We start from the raw sequence: 25,441 nt of genomic DNA, 5'->3' as shown, positions 1-25,441 counted from the left end.
TAATGTGGGAAGCACAGTGACAGGATTAAGCTGCAACTTCACCAAGGTTTTTCATATTTTTCCATTTTCCATTCCCCATGCTCTGTTCCACAGTGTATAGATTTCGTTTCTTAATTATATTCTGTTGTCTTGACATACAGCTTCTTGATTGGGTTGTGACACTTAAAAATATCAAACCAGAAAGGAGCAGTTTCCTGCATTCCCTGTGTTCCTGTGCTCTTACCTGCTGTCCGGAGGCATATCGTTTGTGAGTGAGGATTTGGGAGCAGTGATTGATAGGCAGACGCACGATGGAATCAGCAGCTCTTTGCTCTCTGTACACGCAGTGTTTGCCAGCGTGGGCAAGCGGCTTTGTCTGGTTCATTTACTCCGTGGTTCGGAGCAGGCCCTGACACGCCCAGTCATGGGTTGTCGTCGGCTGGGCTGTTTGTCCCATGGCTGCACTTCATACAGGGCAGCCTTCTCTCGGCACACACACTTGGCTAGGAGACCAAATGCGTGGGACCCGTGGGCCAACACGCTGAGTGGACCATCCCACTCAGGATGGTCGTAAGCTTCTTTGTACGTGAATATCAGAACTTGTTATTGGTGAAAAGCCTTTTATCACCCTCTCAATGAGAACATGCCTACAGTGAGTGGATGTAACAGGGTTACTTACTTAGAGGCACTTCTCCTGAAAGAGAACCAAAGCTCACACAAGCCTCGGAGCCAGTGTGGAGCGCATTTGTGGCACACGGCTGTAGCGTCAGATCAGGGGGGCTTTGCTGCCTCTTGGTTAGTTAGGGAAAGTGCCTTGGGTAGGAAAACGGGCGTACACTCTCCTTCAGTGAAATTAAGTGGAAAATGATTTGGGTGAGATGAAGACATTGTACATAAAGTCAATGTGTTGAGATTGAAAGAATTGGAGAATTTAGGACGGCCTGGGCTGGCAGAAGATGAGAAGCGAGCCTGGCAAAATCTTTGAAATGACAGGCTTTGTTTATTTCCCGGGAAGTCACTCACTGTCAGGCGTAAAACGCTGGGACTGTCCGGCTACTTCCCTGTGTTACCTGGTGTTGGAGCTGGCCCCCACCACTGCCCCTGGAGAGGGTCTCTGCCACGAACCCATCGGGGTTTGGGGCCTGTCATTCTAAATTCCTCAGAAGCCTTTTCGGAGGCAGCCAGTTTGGTCTGTCTAAGCTGAGGAGGTGCGTTTCATGCCCCTTCCCTGCAGCGGTATTTTTGATGTCTGGCTTGTCGATGGCTTCCATAGTCGTCATGGTCATTACCTTTTTTTTTTTTTTTACTCTGTTTTTGTCCTTAAAGAAATTGACCTGTTTGGGGTGTTTGTTCACAGTTGTCTACATTTGAATCTCTGAGTGGGCACATTATTTGATTGCTAGGATCCTAGCCATCCACGTGGCATTTGTGCCTCGAGGAGGGATTTGACCAGGCGAGACGCTCTGTCCTCTCTCTATGATGGCAGAGGAATAATTAACCTCATCAGGAAGGAGTCAGGGGGCACGCTCTTCATATTAAAGTGTCTCTTGTGATGTCAACTCTGAGGGAACACTCTGAGTCAATGTAAAGAAAACTTCTGAAATGGAACATTCTCCATTTTAAAATTAAAGCCTCTTAGAATTACCAATTAAGCGATACTTTAACCAAACCTAGAAAATAAATATTCTATCTGAACCAAATTAGGCCGGGCCTATAAAGACATAAAAAATGGACAGAAAACGTTTTACAAAAGCTGCAAATTTTTTTTGGCACAAAGTGGACACTGTGATTCATAACAAAATAGCCATTTCGCTTGGGACCGTTGGGATGTGCCCATCATCTCGACCCCTCTGAGCACACTGCTTGCCAGGGAAGGTCTTTCGGCAGCGAGTGTACCCCTCCACGTGAGGGACTTTTCAGCAAGTAGGTTATCTCCTTGTCTTTTCTCCACAGGCACTGCCCAGACTCCAGGCGGACCTTCACGAAACGGTTGATGCTGGAGAAACACATTCAGCTCATGCACGGCATTAAGGATCCCGACTTGAAAGAAATGACAGAAGCTGCCAACGAGGAGGAAGTGGAACTGAAAGAAGACACCAAGGTCAGACGTTACAGACGTGCCCTTACAGTGAAGTCGTGCTGCTGACGTGCTTTTTTCCATTCATTGCTTTTAACTTTTCTACAGTTACACAATTTTAAAAAATTCAGACTATATATACAGGTATAAAATAACAGGTAATCCCCCTCTGTACCCATTCTGGCCTTTCCTCTTGCTCCTATTAAGTTTCTCCTATGTCCTTCCAGAACTAGCTTTAGGGATGTACTTACATCAATAAATTTAAAAATGTGAGGTTGACTCGCAGAAATCGCCTCTTAGCCAGAGGGAATATATAAAGCTAGATCCTTTTTCACTGGCACCGTATTGGTTGTGATAGGGTCCTAATAAAAAGCGTGGTTCCTTTTAGCTTCTCTTTTAATGATAAGAGATAAAATGACAAGTTTGTACCTATTCTTACCTCAGTGGATAGTGAGCTTGGATCAGGTAACACTATCTGTTGACCTGTGTACAATGTGCCGAGTGCTCTTAGAGCAAAGCAACAGTTCAGCAGACACTTAAGAGACCCTGCTGTCCGGCACGGGCTGCGTCTGGAATGTACCTGGTCAAGCCCATGTGTGCTTTCAAGGCGTTAATCGTTGAGGAACCCAGTCGGACTCTAAGTCAGACTAGTGTCCCATTAGATTGTAATTCTTTCCCCTAAGTGATGGGGTGGGAAGGGGAGTGGGAGTGAGAGAATACAGGTGGAGACACAGCTTCAGGTCAAGGTGTATGAGAGGTGCCCTGTGAATAGGGCAGGAAAGGTGGACCACAGAGCAGGAAGGGGGGAGTGTTCTTTAGGCTTGGATTTTTGGAGAGTGAAAAATGAGGGGGTTTGATGTGTGTTGGAAAGGAAGTAGAAAGGCCTGGTCCGTGAGGGAAGGAGTAAGATGAAGGTGAGCACATAGGCAGGAAAGGGCAGTTACTGGACCAGCTGGGTCTTCCAGTGGCTCTCCATCTTAGTCATAGAAAAGGCAAAACTCCTGGCATTTTCTCTCCTGCAAAGTGCTTTTCAGTTCACCCACCACTGGCTTCATTTACGCACTCAGCTGGCTGCCCTGCTCCAGCCCTACTGGCCTTTCTGCTGCCCCCCAAGCACACAGGCCCTAGCTCAGGCCTTTGTATCCACAGCTCCTGGTTTCTGGGCCCTTTCTTCCATGTGGTCGCTGGCTCATGTCGTCCGGCCACAGGCCTGTGTTCAGACGTCACTGTTAGGTGACACGATATGTAACCTAACAACCCCACCGCTCCCTCGTCTTCTCATCTCCTCCCCCGCCCTGCTTTGTCTTGCTGTGTGTGGCGCACTATGGATTGCCTCCTTGGTTGCTGCCTGTCACGCACCAGTGGCGCCTGTTTTCCATGAAGGCAGGGACTTGTTTGTCCATTGCTGGGCCCGTGGGCCAGAGTGGATGCCTGCTGACACAGGAACTCAGTCATATTTGTAGAGTGGATGAAAGGCGTGAGCCTCGGGTGCGGTGGCAGATACGCTGCTGTCAGAAAACCCCAAATCCCGAAGCTCACAGTACACATTTTCCCGGCAGCTTTAAGAGTCCGAGAGAGCTGGTCGTGTATCACTCATAGAGCAGAACGGCTTTCAATTGTGTGTTTTTTTCCTCAAAGGTTCCCAGTCCCAAGCGGAAGTTGGAAGAACCGGTTTTAGAGTTCAGACCTCCCAGGGGAGCAATTACTCAACCACTGAAAAAGCTAAAGATAAATGTTTTTAAGGTTCACAAATGTGCCGTGTGCGGCTTCACCACCGAAAACCTGCTGCAGTTCCACGAACACATCCCTCAGCACAAATCGGACGGCTCCTCCTACCAGTGCCGGGAGTGTGGCCTGTGCTACACGTCGCACGTCTCCCTGTCCAGGCACCTCTTCATCGTGCACAAGCTGAAGGAGCCTCAGCCAGTGTCCAAGCAGAACGGGGCGGGGGAGGAGAATCAGCAGGAGAACAAGCCCAGCCACGAGGACGAGTTGTCCGATGGCGCGGCGTCCGACAGAAAGTGCAAAGTGTGCGCAAAAACGTTCGAAACTGAAGCTGCCTTAAACGCTCACATGCGGACACACGGCATGGCCTTCATTAAATCCAAAAGAGTGAGTTCAGCTGAGAAATAGCCACACACCTTCCATCAGGAAAATCCCCGTCCACATTGGAATCCGAAAGACATTTTTGTTACAAAAAGTTTGCAGTATAATAGAGTTACCAGTACTCTCTAGGCTGTTGCAATATATTCCCTTGCAGCGTACCTTCTCCACCTCGTCCTGTATATCCTCGATAAGTATGAAAGCAGTATTTGAGTTTAAAAGAGTTTGTATATATTTAAAGGAATAACTTTTTATACTCTTTGTTACATGTTTGTATCAGTATTTAGTAGCAAATGTTTTGAGTTTGTTTCTCTTTTTTTGGGTTACAAGTTTTCTTTTTGTATTGTTTCTTTAAAACAGAGTTCTTAGTAACAGGGGCAGTTCCTTGAATTCAAATAAACCATTTTGTATGTTATGGATTTAAAAGGGTTAACTAATTACAGGCTAAAGGTAATGCCTTTTTTAGTGTTTTTAATTTTTAGGATTCACTACATAACTTGTAGGTGATTGTGGGTCTCCAAACACTAGGGACTTTTAAGTGTCTTAGCACCACCCTCAATGTGCCTGCTCTGAATCCGGGCCGTGCCCTGCAGACACCTGCACCCCGGCGCCAGATGGCATCTGTCCCAGGCCGTGCCAGCCGGTGTTTAAAGCAGCCTTGCAGGTGGTGAATAAAAACTGAGGCCAGAAATCCAGGAAGGAACGCAGAGTTCCTTAACTCCATAGAATGGGGGAGAAGGGTATTCTAAAGGTAAAAGTGTGGGCTGGTTGTTTTCTGGTCCAATTTGCAAGGCTGGCTTGAAGAGCACAAGGCGATAACATTAACGAAAGGGCTGGACTACTGTAACAGTTACAAATATGTGGTTAGACCAATAGATTTATATAGTCAAAGCTTTTGTCGTGTAATTTATTAACTATTATAAAGACAACAACTAAAGATACCAAGTATTTCTCTGGCTCTTGACAGGAAGACAAAAATCACAGTGGACTTAACCCTTTGCTGTCTAAAGAGTTGGCGTTTCCTGTTCTGGGTGCTACTGCCAAACGTTCGGGTACTTAGAGTTGAGATGCACAACTTCCCCCACCAACTTATCAATGCAGCAGCCTGTGCATGGCGACTGGCCGTTAGGTTCAGCACTGAGCCACCTGGGGTTAGTTCGGTCGTTTCCATAAGTATATTTACTAGCGGTAGTTATTGAAGTGTCCCTTCCGTTTATAGTTCTCTGGGAGAGTTCTATTTTTTTGGTTTTTTGTTTTGTGTTTTCTTTGGCATTTTATATCTTGTATTTATCCCTAAACATGTTTTGTACCTTTTTTTTTTTTTTTTTTATGAAAAATTCTTTTGTGTATATATAGATACTTGCATGGTATACTGTAGTCAACGTTCGGTTCCTCAAAAGGTCTTGCTGCTGTCAGGTGTTATGCACTACATCCATCATAACTGTATTAAACACATTTCACATGTAAATAAACGTGGGACATTTGGCCCTTGTGCTTCTGTGAGAGAGTTATTGACGGTGGGACTGTGACATCTTCGTGAAGTTTAGGAAGTGATTAATTGCAGGGACAGGCTACAGGATACCGCAGAATTCTTCCCACTCAGAAGAATGGCACATTTGTTCTCGTTAGCAATCAGCTGTTTTGTCACTTCTTGTTGACTCCATCAGGACATTGCTGTGAGCCAAGGGCATGATTCCAGTATTCCTCAACTTGAGATTCAATTGCTGTTACTTGTTATATTTATTCTTGTATTGCTCTAACTTGTATTCATCGCACTTTCACATGTTTCTGCATTTGAACCTTGCAATAAACCTGTGTGGGGGGCTGCACAGGTCTTACTGGCCTAGTTTTACAGTTGAGGAAGCTGAGCTCAGATTAAATTCTTTGCCTAAGCCCTCATAGCTGGTAAGTGGCTTTGCGTATGAGAGCCCAGATATTCTTGCTCTAAATCTAGCGCTCGCTCTATGTGTTTATGTACATATTGACAAATATTCACTTATTCAACAAATAAAAAGTATGTGCAAAACACGATACTAGAACTTTTGTTTGTGGCACAATGGCTTTTATAAGGTAACCTGGAAGTCTGTCTACTCTTGAAATACCCAGAAATGCTCAGTAATATGAGACTAGCATCTTTTCAATGCTTAGTTGAGCCTCCAAGAAAGTTGCTAGAAAGAACTAGAGGTACAAAATGAAAAACAAACTGAAACCCAGAGTAGAAAAACAGCACACGATGCTGTAGTCCTGGAAGGAACGCTGGGTGGCTCAACCGAAGAGAGAATTGGTGAACTAGAAGACCAATCGTGAAGCACTTACCTGGAGCACAGCACAGAGACAAAGAGGTGAAATATGTGAAAGAGAATTCAAGAAGGACAAAAGGAGAACATCTAACGAGTTTAATTAATAGGAGTTCCAGAAAGAGGGAATAGAACTGGGAAGGGCCGTTGCGGAAACTTCTTAGCTGCTAACAAAAGATGTCAGTGCTTCTTCGGTCAAGTGTGACTGCTGAGCAAAAATCCACATTAGGACTTGTGACGTTCAACCCATTCATTCTTCATTAGTCGTAGATGCTGGGTGTGGTTGTCATGTGGGCCTTTGAGGAACAGGACGTAGTCAGACCAAAGGCAGAAAACGGGCATGTTCCATGAATCCTTAGAAAGCCCATTCCCTCTGGCCGGTGAGGGCGTGGTGCTGAGGCCGACAGGGTAGGCTCAGGTCAATTTGCAAAAAGCCTTGAATGGTGAACTAAGGAGTTTGTACTCGGGTAGAAATTTCTTTGGACAGGAAAGTGACGTAACCAGATTAGGTGACAGTGTTTAGGAGGGATGGTGGGAACGTGTATCAATTGGGATAAATTAAGTTATGCTATGGTTACAACCCTAAATCTTCGTGGCTGTTAACAACAAGACTTATTTCTTGCTCACATTTGATGTCCATTGTGGGTTGACTGGAGACGTTGCTTCAAATCTCCTTGTCCCCTCATCCGACTATCATAAAAGCTGCTGATTACTGTGGCAGAGGGAAAGGGCAATTAAATGCTCTGGCCCAGAAGTAGCAGATGTCACTTTTCACAACTCATTGGTAAAAACCAGTCACATGGCCACCTAATTACAAGGAGGCCAGGAAGTGCAATCCTACTGTATGCCCAGAAGGCGGAGGCCTGAAAATACTCGAACAGCATAAATGACCATCACAGGAAAAAAGTTGGAATCAGTGTAGCTATGGTGCTGACACACATGGGTGTGAGGACCCAGCTTAGTGTGCTGGGTGTAGGCTTGGAAAGAAGCTGCAGTTGTAGGTAGCATTTCAGAAGTAGTGTCAGGAGGATTTCACGCTGTGGGATACAGAGAGAGGATAAGTCTGATTGGAAGTTCAAAAACCTAGGTGATTTCTTAAAACAGACTCCCCCCCCCCCCCCAGGTTTACATTACTTAAATAGAAACATGAAGTCAAAGAGCTAGTTAAGGAGAAGCTTGCACTTTAGATGTATACATTTAAGATGTTTTTGTGTGTGGTTAGATGATTCTATTTCATCAATAATTGAGTAATAGTGACACGTAATGAAGAATGCCAGCAAGGTGATAAAAACTTATACAAATGAGAAACAGGAAAACATAGGCTTAGAGTCCATAGCATTAGCCACGTCATCCTCCCAGATGCATTTTTTTGCAAATTCCCCACTCCTACTTCAGTAAGTATTCTAAAGAACAACTAACTCTCCCATCCAAAGCTTGGTGGACACTTCTCCCCAGAGCCAGTGGTCTCATGAGTTCCAGCCCCGGGATCTTTGGCCAACAGGGAAATTTCCTCTTGAAAACTTTGGCGAAGATTAAGATATTATTATTTCATATTAATATATTCATCATGCTGTGAGCACTTTGTAAAATGCTACTTGGAAGGAGAAAAGAGGGAAATGTGTTTGGAGAACTTCATGAAATAAAATAGGACTTAAAAGAACTATTCATCTATCCCAAAGAAAGGTCTGAAAAGAGAGGGGTGTGCCAAATGTGGAATGTGTATCGATGCCATTTAGTTACACACACACACACACACACACACACACACACACACACACACACAGTCAGTGTTCCAGATTGTAACTCTTAATTTTAAAGCATACATCTTCTAAATAAGGAACCTAGAGTTAGTTACCTTAGAAACTGGGCTCCTACTTGTGCACAGTTCATTCTTTGCTTAAATGGACACGAACCTTCTTGTTTACTTCGAGTTTCCTTTTGAAATTAGGACTCTCACATCCTTCCAGAGTTACCCATAAACCTTTGGGACATGGCACTGTGAATTTAGGTGTCTGCAAAGAGCCACTCTGCCAGCTACTGGAAGCTCTGGACTAGCCAGTTATTCTGTAGGCATCACTCCCCTCAAACCACTTATGCTGGATAGCCCGGCCTCGTCCACATTGGAGACGTGGCTACTGCCAATCCTCCTGTGAAAGACAACATTCTCCTGTCACATCCTGTTCCCCTGCCTACTATCCCAATAGGTGTTGGTGAACATTTTAGTAAAGGCTCAATTCATTGAGTGATGGAACTCTCATCATTGTAGCCTATGTTTTCCTGGGAGTTTGCTCATTCATATTTGCTGCCTTTATTGGAAAAGTCAGATCTGGGGTTGCCCAACCTTAGATCCTTTATGAATCAGGGTCTTAGCAGGATACAAATACCATACTAGGAAAGGTTTAAAGAAATGAAGGAGGGCACTACATACAGAGCTGTGGTCTGGAGCAAGAGAGGTTGAGACACCGAGGCACTAGCAATGATGGGGAGGCACTGTCACCCCCAGGCTGCCGACGGGCAGAGCTGGAGCTGTGGAACAGGGACGTCTCCTGTTCCATAAGAGCCAGAGCCACGGTGAAGCAGGGGGTGTGGGAGGAAAATTACAGGAAAGCTGTCTCGTCACACTCGAAAGTTTCCACCCGCACCTCCCAGTGGCCAAAGCCAAATGAAAGCTAGAGGACAAGGAAACCCCAGAAACAGCACGTGGGGCACAGAGCAGGACAGAGGGATGTGTGATGTGTCTGGGGTACCTGGTGGGAGACATTGTAACGATGACAGACACCGAGTGTGCCCTTTCAGAAGAGCCTGCTCTGTACCGGTGTTGTCAGCATGCATCTCACCCCCTATAGGCAGGCTGTGAGCTGGAGCAGGTCCTCTGCATTCCGTGTTTACCTTTTCTTTCTAATTACCTCACCAGGTTTATCCTGGAATGATACCCTTCCCCTAGTGGCTCATTTCACTTAAGGAAACAGAATAGCGTTTCCCAGAAGATATTCTTTGCTAGTTTCTAAATTCAGTCTGTGAGGTTACTTGTGACTCCAGGCTGCACGATTTATAATGTCTTGCACCATTTAAAGGAACTGATTATTCACACTTTGCTTTGCTATTATTATTGCAAGCTGCTTGTCCTGGAGCTTTTCTTCTACTTACAATTGTAAATTACACGACCACGACAGGTCTGTTTCTCTAACAGTCCTTTGCAAGACTACATTTTAATCTAGGGGAGCTCTATAGGCCCCACCTTGTCACACCTCCAGCTCAGTTCCAGAGAGTGTGAGTTTAGCTCAAGGGTAATTTTCTGACCTTCGGGTCTAGTCAAATTTAATTGAGCTTGGTTATTCCTGCAGAAGAAACACCATGGATGTGATGAAAAAGAACAAGGAGGCATAGATCTGATTGGAGAGGATGGTGTGATGCTGACAACTCAGGAGAAGCATTGCTGCACGTGTCAGTGAAGGACCCTCTCTTGGAAAGGGTAGAAGATACATCTCTAAGTAGGGGTAATGGATGGTTCTCTTGATTTTGTCAGTTCAGCATCTGATTCCCTTCCAGGGTTTGGGACTCTGCCACTGTATGACCCTCGGCAAGAGTTGGATCTTGCCTCCTGCTCCGGAAGCCAAAGGTCACTCTCCCTGACCCCTGGCAGTCGACCCTCAGGCAGGGGATGACCATACTTGGCCACATAGTGCTCCTGCTTTCACTCTCCAGCAGACGATACAAAGAAGGAGGGACAGATTCAATGTATTCATTCTGGTGGCGCGGTTTGCAATGATCGTGGAGACGGCAGATGGAGAGTTACCTTGTGAATCGCACTTGTTGGTCAGGGAAAGGGAAGGCCCAAGATGTGGGAGGAAGGAATGTGGACATCCCTCACCCTCTCTGCCCACTGGGGAATCAGTCCGCCTTCAGGGAACAGCTGAGCCGTCTTGGACCCTGGGAATGCCAACACCACGGCGGGACATTTCAAAGCGTAGACTCTTGCTTTCCTCTGAATAAGACACCATCCAAACATGACACCATTAGCTATTTTTGAAAAGACTTACTAAGATCAACGGAAGTGTATACCTTTCAATAACTGTGAGACCCCAGTAGCCCTTCCGTTTGCTACATCTTGTCACCTCCCCAACATCCTCTACCATTTCTTCCTGACTGTTCCTTGAATACACTATTCACATTCCCTTCACAAGACCTGGCCCTTGCTCTCCCCTCTGTTGTGATTCCCACACAGGCCTTTCCACTTCTTTCAGGTTGGCTCAGAAGTCACCTGCCCAGAGGGCCTTTCTGGATCACCTTGCTGAAATGCGTGTGCTCCCACCAACAACACACACCCACTCCGTCACTCTCCATTTCTTCACCCTGCATGATTTTTCTCCCCGGCACTTATCACTCCTGACATTTTATGGTTATTTGCTAATGGTCTGCCATCCTCTGGATCGATGTCCTGAGCTGTTCCATGAACTCAGCCTGCTTTCTAATCGGCGGTCGCCCTTTCCTCTCGCTGCATGGGGCGTGATTCATCCTGCATCCTGAGAGGAGCAGCTATTGGTTACAATTTTCCTGTCAGGTTGATCCCTTTTCTTGTCAGCAAAGACAAATCCTTGTTTTCTCAAATTCATTGCCAAACGATGAGCGGCCTAATGCTCTTTGCTTTTCCATAGAGCTAGTTACTTGACTAAAATAACCGTGGCATTGATAATAGCCTCAGCAAGCGGATGGCTGCTGCCTCGGGAAATGATAAAGGCCGGCTTTCAGGAAAGGGAGGCCTTATTTATTTTCATGTTCTATTTTTACGCCTCGCACCTTGCCTCGCATAAAACAGGTACTTCAAATGTCTTTGTAAAACACCTGCGTCTCCTTGAACTTGAGTAGTCATAATTTTGTTTCTTAGGACTGGGGACAAACATTAGAAGGGTCTTGAGCTATTAACTTCCCAAACGTAAGATGCTCTTTTTTCCTTTTTGTTCATGTGGTATTTAAAAAGCATCCAAGTGGTTTTGAGTCCTGCCTATTGAAATGTGGGGGTGTGTTCTGCACATGATATTTTTTTTTCTTCCCAGTTGACAATAGATGGAGTATTTAACACTGAATTCTAAAAGCATTTTCATATTTTCAATGACGACACTATGTTCACAACTGACTTGGAAATACATCGAGGTTTTAGAGATTTTTTTGTTTAATCACCCAGAAGAGGGCTCACACCAGAGCCATGCTGGAGCCTTGATCTTAGACTTGCAGCTTCCGGAAGTGTGAGACACACATTTCTGTTGTTTCTAAGCCACCGGGCTATGGTATTTTGTTACAGCAGCCCCCATGGACGCAGACAAAAGTCTGGGGTGCTAGAGGCCACCTTACAGCCAGGGCGACACAGGAAGGCCAACTGAGTCCCAGCCACCCACAAGAGCGGACTTGTTCCCAGTTTGAACAAGGTTTGCATCTCATTTTAAATGCAGTTAGGGAGGCTGCTATTTAAAGAAAGCCTTTTTGGAAAGAAAATATTTATACGCTGAGAAATCCAGACCCACACATTTTATGTTTTCTTAAAGTAGATGAACACAGTGCCCGTGGTCTTCTGTCAGCATCATTTCCTTCCTGGGATGTGTGTTCTAAGCCCCACGAGATGACGTGTGTCCTTATTTGTCCCATTGCAACATGGTTCCTTCCGTGGGGGAGTTCATCACTCCCACGCCTATGTTGCTCTCAAGTCCGGCAAACATGGACAGATGTATGAAATATCCAGCTGCTCACGGAGAAGCCCTTCTTTACTTATCACTTATCCCAATGCTTTAGAGGTGGGATTCATAATCATTCTGGGGAAAAACCCAACATTGCCATTTATCAGCCACGGTATATTTTTGAAACCCTGAGATGTACGCAAGACCGGCTAACTCCAGAGAATCTAGCGTTATCCATGTTAATCTGCATAACTAAAGGGAGCCAGGTGGTCAGCGGCCCCCACATCCACAGCAAGATTTTACTCCACAATAACAAGTTGTGTGTAAATCGGTTTCCATGGTTTGTTTATCTCAGCCGCTTTGCAGGTGGCTGAGGAGACACAGCTTGTCTCTGCATATTAAGGAGCAAGCAATGTCACATTTCCCCCCAACATGTTATAGACTAGTGTTTCATAAATATAAGCCTCTTTGTCTAAGAAGGGAGTTTTTTCCTGACAAGTTAAGTGACAATGATGGTTCTCACAGTACTATTTTGTCTGCTTTCTTTTCAGTTTCAATTACATTTTGTTTTTCCTGCAAGAAACATTTCTCTCAAGTGCATGCAAGACACTGATGAATTCCTTTCTGATCTGAATTCAGTGGAGCCCAAAGAATACGCTCTAAGAAGTAAGTTGGTTCCCCTGGCCTGTTGGGTAGGTGAATACAGGGCAGTCTGAGGTTCGTCCTGGAGCATTCTAGAAAAAACTCTGGAGAACTGAAAACACAGAACTAATTAGAGAGGACAAGATGAGCCTCAATTTACAAATTGCTCCAGGAATCAATAAGGGAGGAGGAATTTTTCTTGGGGGAAGGCAGGAGAGGAAGTGATATCAATTCTAGCCAGAAGGAATCGCATGAGGACCAACCTCTTAATAAGATGAGAATGATTTATAAATTGTACGAGGCCACTGATGCTTGTAGGACGCTGTTGCTAACATTTCACTTTGTATGACATAGCTTACGTTATTTCTTTTTCTAGACATTTAGTCTGCTTTTCAGAACAAATTGCTTCATTATTCAGGGAATGAATTGTGCCTATTATATGTTTGATAGTAAATTCTGAGGCATGTTGGTGAGTGGACTGGTTCAGGCTGGAAGAAGTCCCCATACCTCCTAGTATGTGATATAGATGGATGTCAGGTCACTGTAGTTATTTTCCATTCGTGTCCCAACATTATTCTCACAACTAACGGGACACGTACCGTCCTGCTAGAAAGGGGCAGGAAACCAGATTCATTTTCAGTGGGGGAACTTCTCTGGGTGAATGATTCCTTGTTGATGCTGATGGAAAGAAACCACTAACAAGGAAAAATGTAAAAACTCACTTTTTCTAAAGCCAGAAAAACTATCATAGCAATCTCCATTTCCATTTTGAACACATTTATTTTGTGTTCATTCAGGAGCATCATATACATTGTAAAGATAAACAAAAGTGTTGGTCTCATATTGGGTAATTCAAAATAGCACATGGTTTGAAGCCGTTGCCATTCTGCACTGGATTAGATGTCTTGCTATTTAATGATATGGTGGGAAAAATAAATACGACTTATTCAGTAGCCATTTCCAGGTGCCATGTTGGATTAGATTTTGTTTTGCTGCAACACTTGATGATATTGACAGGAAGCATTCTGACAACCCCAGGCCAAATAAGCCAGCCAAGAAAACCCAGAAGGTGCAATGACTGCCTCAGATTCTTGATGGTGGCAGATATTATCATCATTAGTTACAGCCTTTTTAACACTTTATTTGCCTTAAAACTTCCTCTAGTTATGCCTGAAAATTGAAAAATCTTTTAAAAAATTAATTAATTTTTATTGATTTATTTATTTTAAAACTGTTAATATTTTATTTTTTCATTTTAAAATTTTCCCCAAGATGAATGGTCCCAGAAAGAATTGAATGACTTACATAAATGGGATAGATGACAACTGCTTCATTTAATAGACGGATGCTACTGTCTCTTGTCATTTTAACTGATTTTCATTCTGATGCACCAGGAAACACTGGGCATTCTTGCTTTGACATTTTGCCTGAGATTTCTGAGCTCAGGGCATGGTTCTGACCTTCGTTCTCCGAATGGTTTTCCTGACAGTCATGTGGATGGAAAAATAATAAGAGTCAATATTTAGAGAAGACTTTCTCATGGCAGGCACCATTTCCCAGCCCTGTGTGGGAGTTGTCTCATTTAGCTCCCTGTGGGGAGGATGTTTTTATCATCCCCATTTCATAAATGAGAAAATGGAGCCACAGAGATGTAAAGTATTTTGCCTGAAATAAGTGGCAGAGATAGGATTTGCGCCCAGGTCATCTGATTCCCAAGCCTGTACTTTCAATCATTGCCTAAAATAAGCTATGAGAGAAACAAGGGGGAAAAAAAAAAAGCACCAGCAAAAAGGAGTGAAGCATAGCTACATGTATTAATATGGAGGGACTACTCAGAAATACATCAAAAAAGTTGTAGGATAATATATACAGTATATAAAGCTTTTTCAAAATGCAAATTAAGGTGCTTTATTGCTTATGGAGCCACATTTGCCTTCAAGGAATAGAAGGGATGCCTGAGAGTGGCAATCTCCAAATTCAGTTAGAAGTTGCCTTGGAGTGGGGCTGGTTAGGGTGGGGATGCAGCTCAGGACACATGAGGTTTCAAATGATGGGTCAAGTTTTATTTTTTAAGCTGGGCAATGGGAACATAGGCATTTTCATATTTTCTTCTTTAGGCCCTTTTAATATATTAAATGTTCACAATAATGTTTTAAAGTCCCATCCCCCATCCAAAGCACAGAGATAATAAGCAGGATCTCTGATAATGGGGGGGTGGGGGGTGTCTAAGGAATAAGGTAGAAAGAGAGGGTCCTTGAAATCCAGGCAGAGATGTTTGGTCTTGCAGAAAGAAACAGGAGTCACTGCTGTTCTGGAACAGGAGAGAGGCTGTTCCGGAGCCTGACACAGAATCTCAGTCTGGCAGTGGGAAGGATGGACGGAAGGTTGTAGATGTTATAGGAAAGAAGAGGGTAGTAAGATAACTCCGGAATGAGGTTCGGTTTCTCCCTTCCCACCATCCTTCTCCAATTGCTTTCTAACAGACACATATGCAACATCTTAAAGGGAACAATATCCATCATTTTTGCTTGCTTTGATTTTGCCATCCTCTTGGGTCATTGTCTGATTTTTGACCCCCTTCTCACTGCTGAAGTCCTCAGGCCAGTAATCCGGCCCCACTGCTTCCAGTTTTGTTTGGAAACTCCATAATCCACAGAAATCTACATTCAATCTCTTACCACAGACGAAAAGGGCACTGTAAAAGGTTTCTGGCATATTCCCTCCCGAGGAATCGTTTTGTCTCAATTTCCTTTCTCCTTGACCACTATGGTCTTACCTGCCTTCCTCTTTAAAATTCAACTGTTTCTAATTCTGAGACAGTCCCCTGTCCAGGAGGTCCCTCCTCAGTGAGAATCAGTCTTGGCTCTCCTCCCCTTCCCCCTCTACCTGGCGCCCTCCACCTGCCCCCAGGCATTTTGTTCCTTTCCTCATCCTACTTTTGTTGTCAACCAATCACATTTTAGAGCCTTGGTGCTGCTGAGCCACAGAGCTGGTGCTAGGCTGGTGCTTTCATCCTGGTGAGGCCAGTAACCAGCTGTATGGTTGGTCTCACCCAAACCATGTTCACTTTGCGAATCAAGTTTCCTCGACTGTGAAATGGAGAGACCGTGTTTCTCAAACTGAAAACCTGCAGCAGTTTTTAAAAAAAATTCCCATGCGTACTCCTTTTAGCCTTATCATGTATGTTCTGGAAAAATGATTTCATGTCTCTTCTTCTGAATATCTTGTCTTATCCCATCTTTTCCCTCGAGAAGGGCTCCTATAAGCTAAGACTCGTGGTTTATGCCCTTTTATGTAGGCACTTGTTATATATGTATATAATTTAAAGAGTGGATGAGCAGAACACAAAATAGAAATTCTGTTGAAAGAAGACACTGAAGCCACATGGCATTTCTTTGGTTCTAGGAGGCATCCGGTTGGTTTTTATTTCCACAGGTCTTTGGCCGTGACCCACTGCATTCTCTGACCATTTAGGGATCTCTCCACAAACTTGTCGTACCTTCCCTGAGCCCACAGCTGCTTCTTCTCTCCAGGCCCAGAGCTTCTGCAACCGTGCCTCACAAGCTAATTATTAATAGTAGCATCCTAGAATACCCACTAGGGGAGTGTTGTGGGTTGAACTGTGCCTTCCAAACAGATACATTGAATCCCGAACCCTTGATACCCATGGGTGTGAACTTTTTTGGAAATACGGTCTTTGTAGACATGTCAAATTAAGATGAGGTCATGTTGGATTAGGGAGTGCCCTAATCCAATGAGTGGTGTCCTTGTAAGAGGGAAATAGAGACATGCAAGAATGCCATATAATGACCGACACCGATTGGAATGATGCACCTTTCAGTCAAGGAAAGCCAGGGTTGTCAGCTACCAGCAGAAGTTAGGAAAGAGGCATGGACCAGATTCTCCCTCAAGAGCTACCAGGAGGAACCAATGTGCCACTTCTTGATTTTGGACTTCTGGTCTCCAGAACTGTGGGTCAATACATTTCTGTTGTTTTAAGCCACCCAGTTTGTGGAAATATGTTAAGACAGTCCCAGGAAACAAATAGAGAGAGCTATGGCCTCTTAAACACACCCTCTAGAATAAAGCAGCATGCATTTATTTTCTGAGATGAAAACAAAAAACCAGAACAATCAGTCTCAGCCCTTGGAACTCATTTTTCCTGAGATGTACCAGACCCACCCATGGCCATTTCTTAAAGTCCAGGCAGACCCATTTGTAATACTGTCTGCAGCAGAGGCCTTGCGGGGGAGGCTATTTATATGGAATTAAAACCATGCTCGCCATATTGAGGCCCCCGTGGTTTCACATGATTTCTGCATTTTTTTTTTGCACTTTATTCCTCAGAGACAGAATGAGGGGGTGGAGGCCCTTGGTTCCCAAGCAGCCTGCAGGGCTTTTCATTTCCTATTTCCTGAATGCTCATAACATCCTTGAAATCCTCCCCAAGCACTACTTTTGCTATAAACTTTCTTAACCCTTTTCAGGCACGGTTCTCTAGGCCCCTTGCCAAGCCTCTCAGCCCATCCTGGTGGCCAGGTTGCTGAACTTCCCACTCTGATGACTGACACCCCTGAGCTTCATTGTTTATCCTCTGGAATGATGATTTCATGTCTCCTGTCTGTGAGTCCCAGCTGCTCTCCTGGAAGCCGAGGCCCGTGATTTATACCTGTGTTATAGAGGATGCAGTCCATAGGTAGACACTCACTGGGCTAGCCGGTCACTGGCCCCAGCCCAGCCTTTGTTCTCCGGTCATCTGTGGAGGACTATCTACTTGATGTGACTTCTCAGAACATTGCCTCTTTTCCCATCCACCTGTTAGTCTGCAGGACATTTTACTCATGGCCAGGCCCTCCCATGGTGCTGGAGCTCGGGACAGAAAAGATGCTAAAACGAAGAAAATCTCATCCTAGAGAAAGGGTGACAATGCACTCCACTGAAATTTCTGGGCTAACTGGATTTCTGATATCCATGCTGAGGTAGGCTGAACCGTGGCCCCCCAAAACATATCCACATTCTAATTCCTGGGACCTGTGAATGTGGTTACCTTATATGGAAACAAGAGCTTTGCAGATGTAATTAAGTTAAAGGTTTTGAGGTGGGGGGAGTATCTTGGATTATCCAAGTGAGCCCTAAATGCAATCACATGACCCTTAGTAAAGCGAGGCAGACGGAGATTTGACACAGACACACAGAAAAGGTGACGTGACCAAAGAAGCAGAGATTAGAGTGCCGTGGCTATAATCCAAGGCACGCGAGCAGCTAGGCAAAGAATGGATTCTCCTCTGGAGTCTCTAGAAGGAATCCAGCCCTGCTGACACCTTGATTTTAACCCAGTGCTAACTGATTTTGGACTTCTGTCCTCCAGAACTGAGAGAAAATATATTTCTGTGGTGTTCAGCCACCAGGTCTGTGGAAATTTGTTATAGCAGTCACAGGAAACTAATACACATGCTATTCTTATTCTCCAAGTTCAAGATTAATAGTTGACCAAACATAAGGGGGACTTTAGGAGGTGTTTGCAAAGAGTGTGCTTCAGAAGCTTGGATAGAAAATTGATAGCACATTCCTATGGCTTTCTTACCAACAAGGGGATCTCGGCAACCCCTTGTTAGGGGAGGGTTAACACTCTACGTGTATGTCCCGTATCATTCCTTACAGGGAAAGGACTATTCAATTCTAATTTTTTAAAAATCTCCAGTATAACACAGTGATCTGGTAGGTGCTTAATAAATATTTGCTGTTAATGCTGAAGATGGTCCTTACTTTTAGGATTTGTTTATGGCTTAGCATTCTAGAAGCTCAGCTGCCTTCAGCTTCACGGTATATATGCATCCATATTTTAAAATTTAACGCCATTCATCAAGGTTTTCTTTCCTCCCTTCAAACCCAAATATTAATCAACACCGCATTTTACTCTCCATATATCATTGCCATCATGTGAGAAAATTTGTCTGCCAATTAGCCCAGCAGAATTGAAACGAGTTGTTTTTAATCTTTTGGTGATGAAAACTTGGAACAACTGCCGTATGATTTGAAGTAGCAGGGGGGATTAATCATTAGTGTTTTCTCTCCCTCCCTCCCATGACAATCACAATAGATCTTGATTTGGATGGTGCCCATGGCCAGGCATCTCAGGTTCTTGACAGAAACCAATTAAGGGCAAAGCAAGAAAAGGGCAACTTGTCCATTTGCGTTCATAATCAGAAAGGAAGCTAATGCAATAGAAAATTTGCATAGCGTACGAAATAACCTCAGCGAGAAGACCATAAATCCAATCCAAGAAACCCAGTTTACAAACCAAACCGTCAATTAAAAATTAGAATTTAATCTCTCTAGTGAAGAATTGGGTATCGCCCTGCATTCATTCTTCAGGGTTTTACCTAAGGGTGAAGATAAGTTCAGTATTGGCACCTCTCTTGTTTCTATCTCCTTCAGCTCTTATAGTTCCAGGTCCTTAAACTTCAGGCTACAGAGTCTGGGATAGTCAGGAGGTGATGGAGAAGGGAATTTGGACATCACTGAGTCTATTTCTAATAAACACATCAGTTTTTAAAGTAGTTATGTTGTTTTTCTCGACACAGAGAGGACCTCTAAATACATTTGTGGAGCTGGATTTGGGGCATGTGAAGATAACTATTTCAAAGTTTATTTCAATTCAGCAAATGTTTATTGAGCTCCTCCTCTGAGATATCCATTAATGAAGACACAGCCCCTCCCTCACCTGGGAGACAGACAGGTGAACGATTTGTGCCTTTTGATGTGATACACGAAGCAAGCGTTTGCAGTGTTTCCTGGGGGAGACTATCCTTCAGCCAAGAATCAAAGGATGATTCAGCATTTGCCAGGCAGATGGGAAGGAGGAACATTCCAGGCAGAAAGACAGACAAGTGCAGGCCTGGTGTAATGGAGCAGAGGAAATGGGTGTGGGCCTGGGAGGATAAGATGGAGAGGCAGGTCAGGTCACAAAGGGCCTTTGAAACCATGCTCAGGAGTCTGGAATTAATTCTAAAGACCAGAGCACTCAATCTTGGCTGCACCGGGGATCACCTGGGAAATTTTGAAAAACAATTAATGTCCAAGCCCCACCCCTGACCAATGAAGCCACCTTTTGTGAGGGTGGAACCCGGGTATTAGAATTTTTTTAAAATGCCCTCGGTGATGCTAATGTCTGCCCAGGGTTGAGAATCACAGCTCTAGATAAGAGGTCTGCAAACTTCTCCTCTAAAGGACCAGATAGTAAATATTTTGTTTTGTGTGCCGTACAGACTCTGTGGAAACTACTCAGTCCCACACGGGCAGACCTCATTTTCTTGTGCTTTGCTTTAGTACGCTTCACAGATGCTGCGTTTTTACAAATTGCAGGCAAGGCCTTCCACCAGCAAGAAAATTGACGCTCTTTATTGTGCTACTCGCTTTATTGCGAGGGTCTGGAACTAACCTGCGGCATCTCTGAGGTCTGCCTGTCCTGGGAGAGCAGCATGGACAAGGTGTAAACAAGTGACATGGCTGTAGTCCAGTTGTTTACATGTCTTGTTGCTTATATACAGTAGTCCTTCCTTCACCTCAGTCCCGCTTTCTGTGGTTTTAGTTACCTGTGGCCAACCTCGATTCGAAAACAGGAAATGGCAAACTCCAGAAATAAAACTCATAAGTTTTCAATTTCGGGCCATTCTGTGCAGTGTGATGAAATCTTGCGGGGGCCCAGGATGTGAATCATCCCTTTGCTCGGAGTCTCCACGCTGTGGACCCTCCCCACTTGGTAGTCACTTAGTAGCCATCCTGCTTACCATGTCTACTCTCGCGGGATCTCAGTGTTGTGTACATGTCACCCTCATTGTGCTGAATAATGGCCCCAAAGCTCAGGAGCAGTGATGCCACAGAGAGGCTGTGAAGTGCTTCCTGCAAGTGAAAAGGTGAGTACAGCATAATAAGGCATTTTGAGAGACAGAGACCACGTTCACATAACTTTTATTACAGTATAGTGTTATAATTGTTCTATTTTATTATTATTATTGTTAATCTCTTGCTGCGCCTAATTTATGAATTAAACTTTATCATTGGTATGCATGTAAAGGAAAAAACAGAGTATATACAGGTTTTGGTACTATTCATGGGTTCAGACATCCCCTGGGGGGCTCTTGTAACACAAACCTCATGGATAAATGGGGACTACTGTATTATATTTACTAAATAATATATGAATCTATTCTCACTGTAAAGGGATTGAAACAATACAAAGCTTGTCTTTTTTGTTTCCCTCATTCCTTTCTCAGTCCCCTTCCTGGATAACGGCTGTTATCAATGGGTGTGTCTCCTAGAACTTTCCAGAAGTTTCTCCTTGCATTTTTGTGCATCTCCATCTACTAGAAAGATATTGTTTTATAACATTGAAAAATTATTGTTCTTAAACTTGCTTCTCTCCCCCCATGTGATAATATGTCTTGGGATATTTCCCTCAGCAGCAAATACAGTTCTAGCTCATTTTAGTTGTTGCATAACATTACAAAATGTGAAAGTACCATAGTGCATTGAACCTTTTCCTGATAGAGGTTGACCTATTTGAAATCACCAACGTTAAACTATTTCTGTCCCATAAAATGGAATTTTCATGTGGTTCAACTTGATCGTTTGTGTCCAATTTTTTGCCTTTACAAGCATCACTGCCACAACATCTTGCAGTGGGTGTCCTGTGTGTTTCCCTGGGTCGGATTCTGAGATGTTGAATGGTTGGGACCCTGGGGATGTCTGTTTGGAAGGAGTCTTTGGTTAAACCACAGACACCAATTCTGGCAAGCTTCAGCAAGAAGCAGGGTTTATCAGTGGGCTATGCGGCAGCTCACAGGTTAGAGAGGATGGTCAGAGATGTGCTAGGCTCTGAACCAGTCAGGCCCAGACAGCGTCCATGGTGGTGGCCATTCAACAGCCTCTCAGGGGACCACTTTCCGATGGATAAAAGCTGAGCTTTGCTTTGGGCTTTGACTTACTCCACACTAGTCCTGGGAGAGGGGTGACATCATGTCACAGGGAAGAGGGAGGGTAGAGCGGGAGCAGTCTCCAGCAACCCTGTCAGCTTCTGTAAAGAGAGGACAAAAAAGGGGAAAAAACGTAGTATAAAGATCAGAGGGGAAGAATAAGTGCAGAACTCCTAAGAAAGTTGAGTAAATTCGCCAGGTACCAGAGCAAAGTACAAAAATCAACGACATTTTTCCACACCAGCAGCCATCAATTGGAAAATATAATTAAAAATAAAACACCAAGGAAACTATCTAGGGATTGTCTATGTAATGTGTTTTCAGAGTACCAAGGAAAAATATAAAATTGTAAGTAAGGGCACCAAAGAAGCTTTACGTTGTGTGATAGCCAATGATGGCTTAATACAAAAATTATGTCAATGTCCCATCATATACTTTATAAATTTGAAGCAATATCGATCAGTATTCTAGTTCGATGTTTTGAGGAGCTCAATAAACTTTTTCCAAAATGTTCTGAAATGTCTGCAAATTTTCTGAAATTTGTATGAATGATTAATGGTCCACAACTAACTAGCTCAACTTTGAAGACGTAAAAAAGGACTAAAGGCAGAATACTCAATATATTATACATCCATAATAATGAAAACCATATGGTTCTGGTTTTAGAGCCAGGACTGACTCCATGGACTTGTGACCTTTGTAGTCAGATAGGGGCCCACACTTGACAGGCCCCAGGCTTGCTGTAAGCGTGATTTGCTGTCACCATCTTGAAATTATTAATAATTTTTAAATAAGAGAGCCTGTATTTTCATTCTGCATGAGCCCTGCAAATTATGTAGCCAGTCTTGACTAGAACAAAGATTGTTCAAAGACTCGACCAAAAATTGCAGGCTCAAAAGAATGTATTTCTGTCCGGTGGAGGACACCATAGATAAAGAACTGACAGATAACAAAGGGTAACTATTTCAATGACTCAGGTAGACAAGGGCCAATATACAGTAGAATAAGGAGCTCTTGCAAACCAGAAAAAGAAAATCCGTTAAAAAATGGGCAACAGATGCAAACAGGTACTTTACAGAAAACTTTAAATGGCTGACTGAAAAAAATATACTGGCTTATATGTAATTAGAGAAACAAACATTAAAACAACAATTGGGTATCATTTTATATCTACTAACTACCAAACATGAGATAGCTTGCCAATGCAAAGAAGAAATAGGAAGCGGCATCCCTGGGGAGCGCAGGTGGGGGCAGTCCCTCTGGAATGCAGTCTGGTGGGATTTACGTGCTGTTTTGTACCTTATGATCCCGCAGTTCCACTCACAGGACTATATGCGTAGTTAAATCCTCTTGTAGGTCTATACGGGGACACGTATGAGGAGGTCGTCTCCGTGAGTTTCTCTGGGTTGGAGGCCTTCTATGTGTTCATCACCTGGGGAATGGCTAAGTCTCAGATGGTGATGAACGATTATACCGCAGTCTGAAGCTCTGACCAGATAAGCACCGTAGCACCAGGAACAGTACAAAGGTAGCAATGAGGGACATATGTAGAAGCAGGAGATCGGAGGCACAAAGTCATTTATATAAATTAAAAATACAGTTACACAACACAAGAGCACTGACAAAGGAGAGGATACACATCAAACATGTAGGGGAGGAGGGACTTTGGGGGAGGCAAAGAGCGAGGGAGAGACGGAGCAAGATGAAAGAAAACAAATTATTTGAAATGAGGGAAAGAAGGACATACACAAGCCCAAACCAACCAAAAGCTTTGCAGGACCAAGTGCTAAGAATGCCGTTAACTGTGCAACTTGATTACCGCGCCCTTCTCCTCCTAAGATTAAAAAAAAAAAAAAAAAATGAACTCTCTCCAAAATGAGATTCCACAAGATTGGATAAAAGAATTTTAAAGACACAAGTGTTTTCTCCTGGCTGTATGAAGGGGGTGGGGGTTGGAGAAAAACTACCAAGTATTAACACCCCAGAAGCATTTATTTTTTCAAAGAATTCAAACAATTCATCTTTTTCAGGAACAGACCGTGTAACCAACACAAGAGCATACATCACTGTCCCACCTCAATGATGAGAGGGATTGCAGATGCAAAATGTAGGCTCATGGTGGCTCTCTCTTTTTTTCAGTCATTTAAGTCTGCTGGGTTTAAGTGATGGAAATAAGTGCCTATAAATTCATTGGAAAGTGACACACGTAAGCTAACTTGGCCCACTTCTTTTGCTTTGACATTCAGTGTACGACTCTGTCGGGAAAGTTGGGAGCAATATTCTCCATGGAAACGTGGACAGGCTGGGATCCTACAGTGAGTGCCTCTCTACCCACATTCCCTCAGGGAACTTCCAAGGGCAGTACTGCAAGCTTCACATCCTGCAGGTGAGTGCGGGGTCTGCGCACATGCTTTATAAGGACAAGTGAACGTCCTGATGTGGAACCCATGGCAACTCCACCAATTGCTTTTCTGAATTTAAAAAAGGAAACTATTATGATGTTTTGCAAAGAGTTAAAACTAAATTTTAAACAAGTGGCAGAAAGTTGCTTGCATGTTCTGAGGCTGGGATGTTATCAGAGACAGTTGTCCACAAAACACACAGGCCTTCCGAGGTTCCTCCTACCATGTTATACGGGGAAAGACAGCCGTACGACCTTAGTGGGGAATCCAAGGTCAAGTCCCGCCGGTGTTCCTGGGCGTTAACTCCTGACTCACTAGCAATGTTTGGAATACCAGCCAAACGGAGGGTGGACTTCCCATTACCTTACATCCTTTTCCAGAAACAGAGCTCCAAAACATGAATTTGAGGTTATCTTAGCAGATAGGCTGGGACTTTTATGAATACATCACAGAATCAGTTGACGGAGGTCCCAGGGCTCAGTATCTTCAAAGCATGTTAATTCTTTTACTGCCAGGGTGGCTGGGGGGGTGGTAGGGGTGGTGAGCTAGGAACAGCACAGCCTGCTATGAAATATAAAGATAAGACTTTATGCATGGCACACAGCACTAAAAGAAAACACATCACTGGTTGGGTAATAACAATAGCATAAAATAACAGTAAGAAATCCAAGCTCTCTGATAGTAATGCCACAAAATGGTCTTCTAATGCTTCACCACTGGACAGAGGAAGATTGTCACCCAGCTCCTTTGTCCAGCTGAGAGTTATGGTGAGGATTGCTTGAGGGTTGATTCAGTGTGTACAAATGTCATATCCTGTTTTCAAAGCAGATTAATGGTTTTGATATCAGAGCAAAAGGTCAGGCCTACACAGTCATGGAAGTCGTATGTTTAGAAGCATCCTGGGAATTTTTGTTTATAATTTGATCTTAGCTTTATTGGGACACGCATTGTAGTTATTGGCTTGATTTATTAATAAAATCTTTACTTGATGCATTGTGTCCTGCTATGAAGAAATGACAAGTTGGCAATTTTGTTGAAAATTGTAGCAGCGTTACGTCTTACTACTGGAGAGAGAGGCACTTGGGCAGACTATGTAGCTGCTTCTGTAAAAATAATCAGTGTGGGTGGCTGCTTTTTAAATAATCAGCTACATTAAGCCTTGGAACATATTTTTATTTAAATCTGGGTGCATCTGACACTCTGTGAATTCACTTGAACTACTCTGTTATGGAAAAGCCATCTCCAAAGAATTCAGCCAACTTTTCTTTTTTTAATACCTTTCTCTTCCCTTTCCGAT

The 25,441-nt window shown here is 43.8% G+C and overlaps 2 protein-coding genes across 18 annotated transcripts in view; both read left to right on the top strand.

Moving 5' to 3' along the window:
- The window catches only part of ZNF532 (zinc finger protein 532), a 96,450-nt gene extending 90,260 nt beyond the window's left edge, over positions 1–6,190 (top strand). For 15 of the 16 annotated variants that reach the window (XM_074339890.1, XM_019729288.2, XM_074339892.1 and 12 more), the window contains 2 exons: positions 1,933–2,080; positions 3,695–6,190. In XM_074339890.1, coding sequence (XP_074195991.1) covers positions 1,933–2,080; positions 3,695–4,189 — 643 coding nt within the window. In that variant the 3' untranslated portion in view covers positions 4,190–6,190. The remainder of the gene's footprint in view (positions 1–1,932; positions 2,081–3,694) is intronic. The other variant, XM_074339884.1, reaches the window with a different exon arrangement.
- Positions 6,191–12,125: 5,935 nt separating this feature from the next.
- Positions 12,126–25,441, top strand: part of LOC109446167 (O-acyltransferase like protein) — a 51,282-nt gene continuing 37,966 nt past the window's right edge. Inside the window, exons 1-3 of one of the 2 annotated variants that reach the window (XM_074339881.1) lie at positions 12,126–12,242; positions 12,677–12,791; positions 23,989–24,128. In XM_074339881.1, coding sequence (XP_074195982.1) covers positions 12,174–12,242; positions 12,677–12,791; positions 23,989–24,128 — 324 coding nt within the window. In that variant the 5' untranslated portion in view covers positions 12,126–12,173. Of the gene's footprint in view, positions 12,243–12,676; positions 12,792–20,451; positions 20,684–23,988; positions 24,129–25,441 lie in introns of those variants that run through there. The other variant, XM_074339882.1, reaches the window with a different exon arrangement.

Source organism: Rhinolophus sinicus, linkage group LG09 (genome assembly GCF_036562045.2).
Source record: "Rhinolophus sinicus isolate RSC01 linkage group LG09, ASM3656204v1, whole genome shotgun sequence".
NCBI lineage: Eukaryota > Metazoa > Chordata > Mammalia > Chiroptera > Rhinolophidae > Rhinolophus > Rhinolophus sinicus.
The sequence above is the reverse complement of the archived record's forward strand: the minus strand, read 5'-3'. Positions and strand labels throughout refer to the sequence as shown.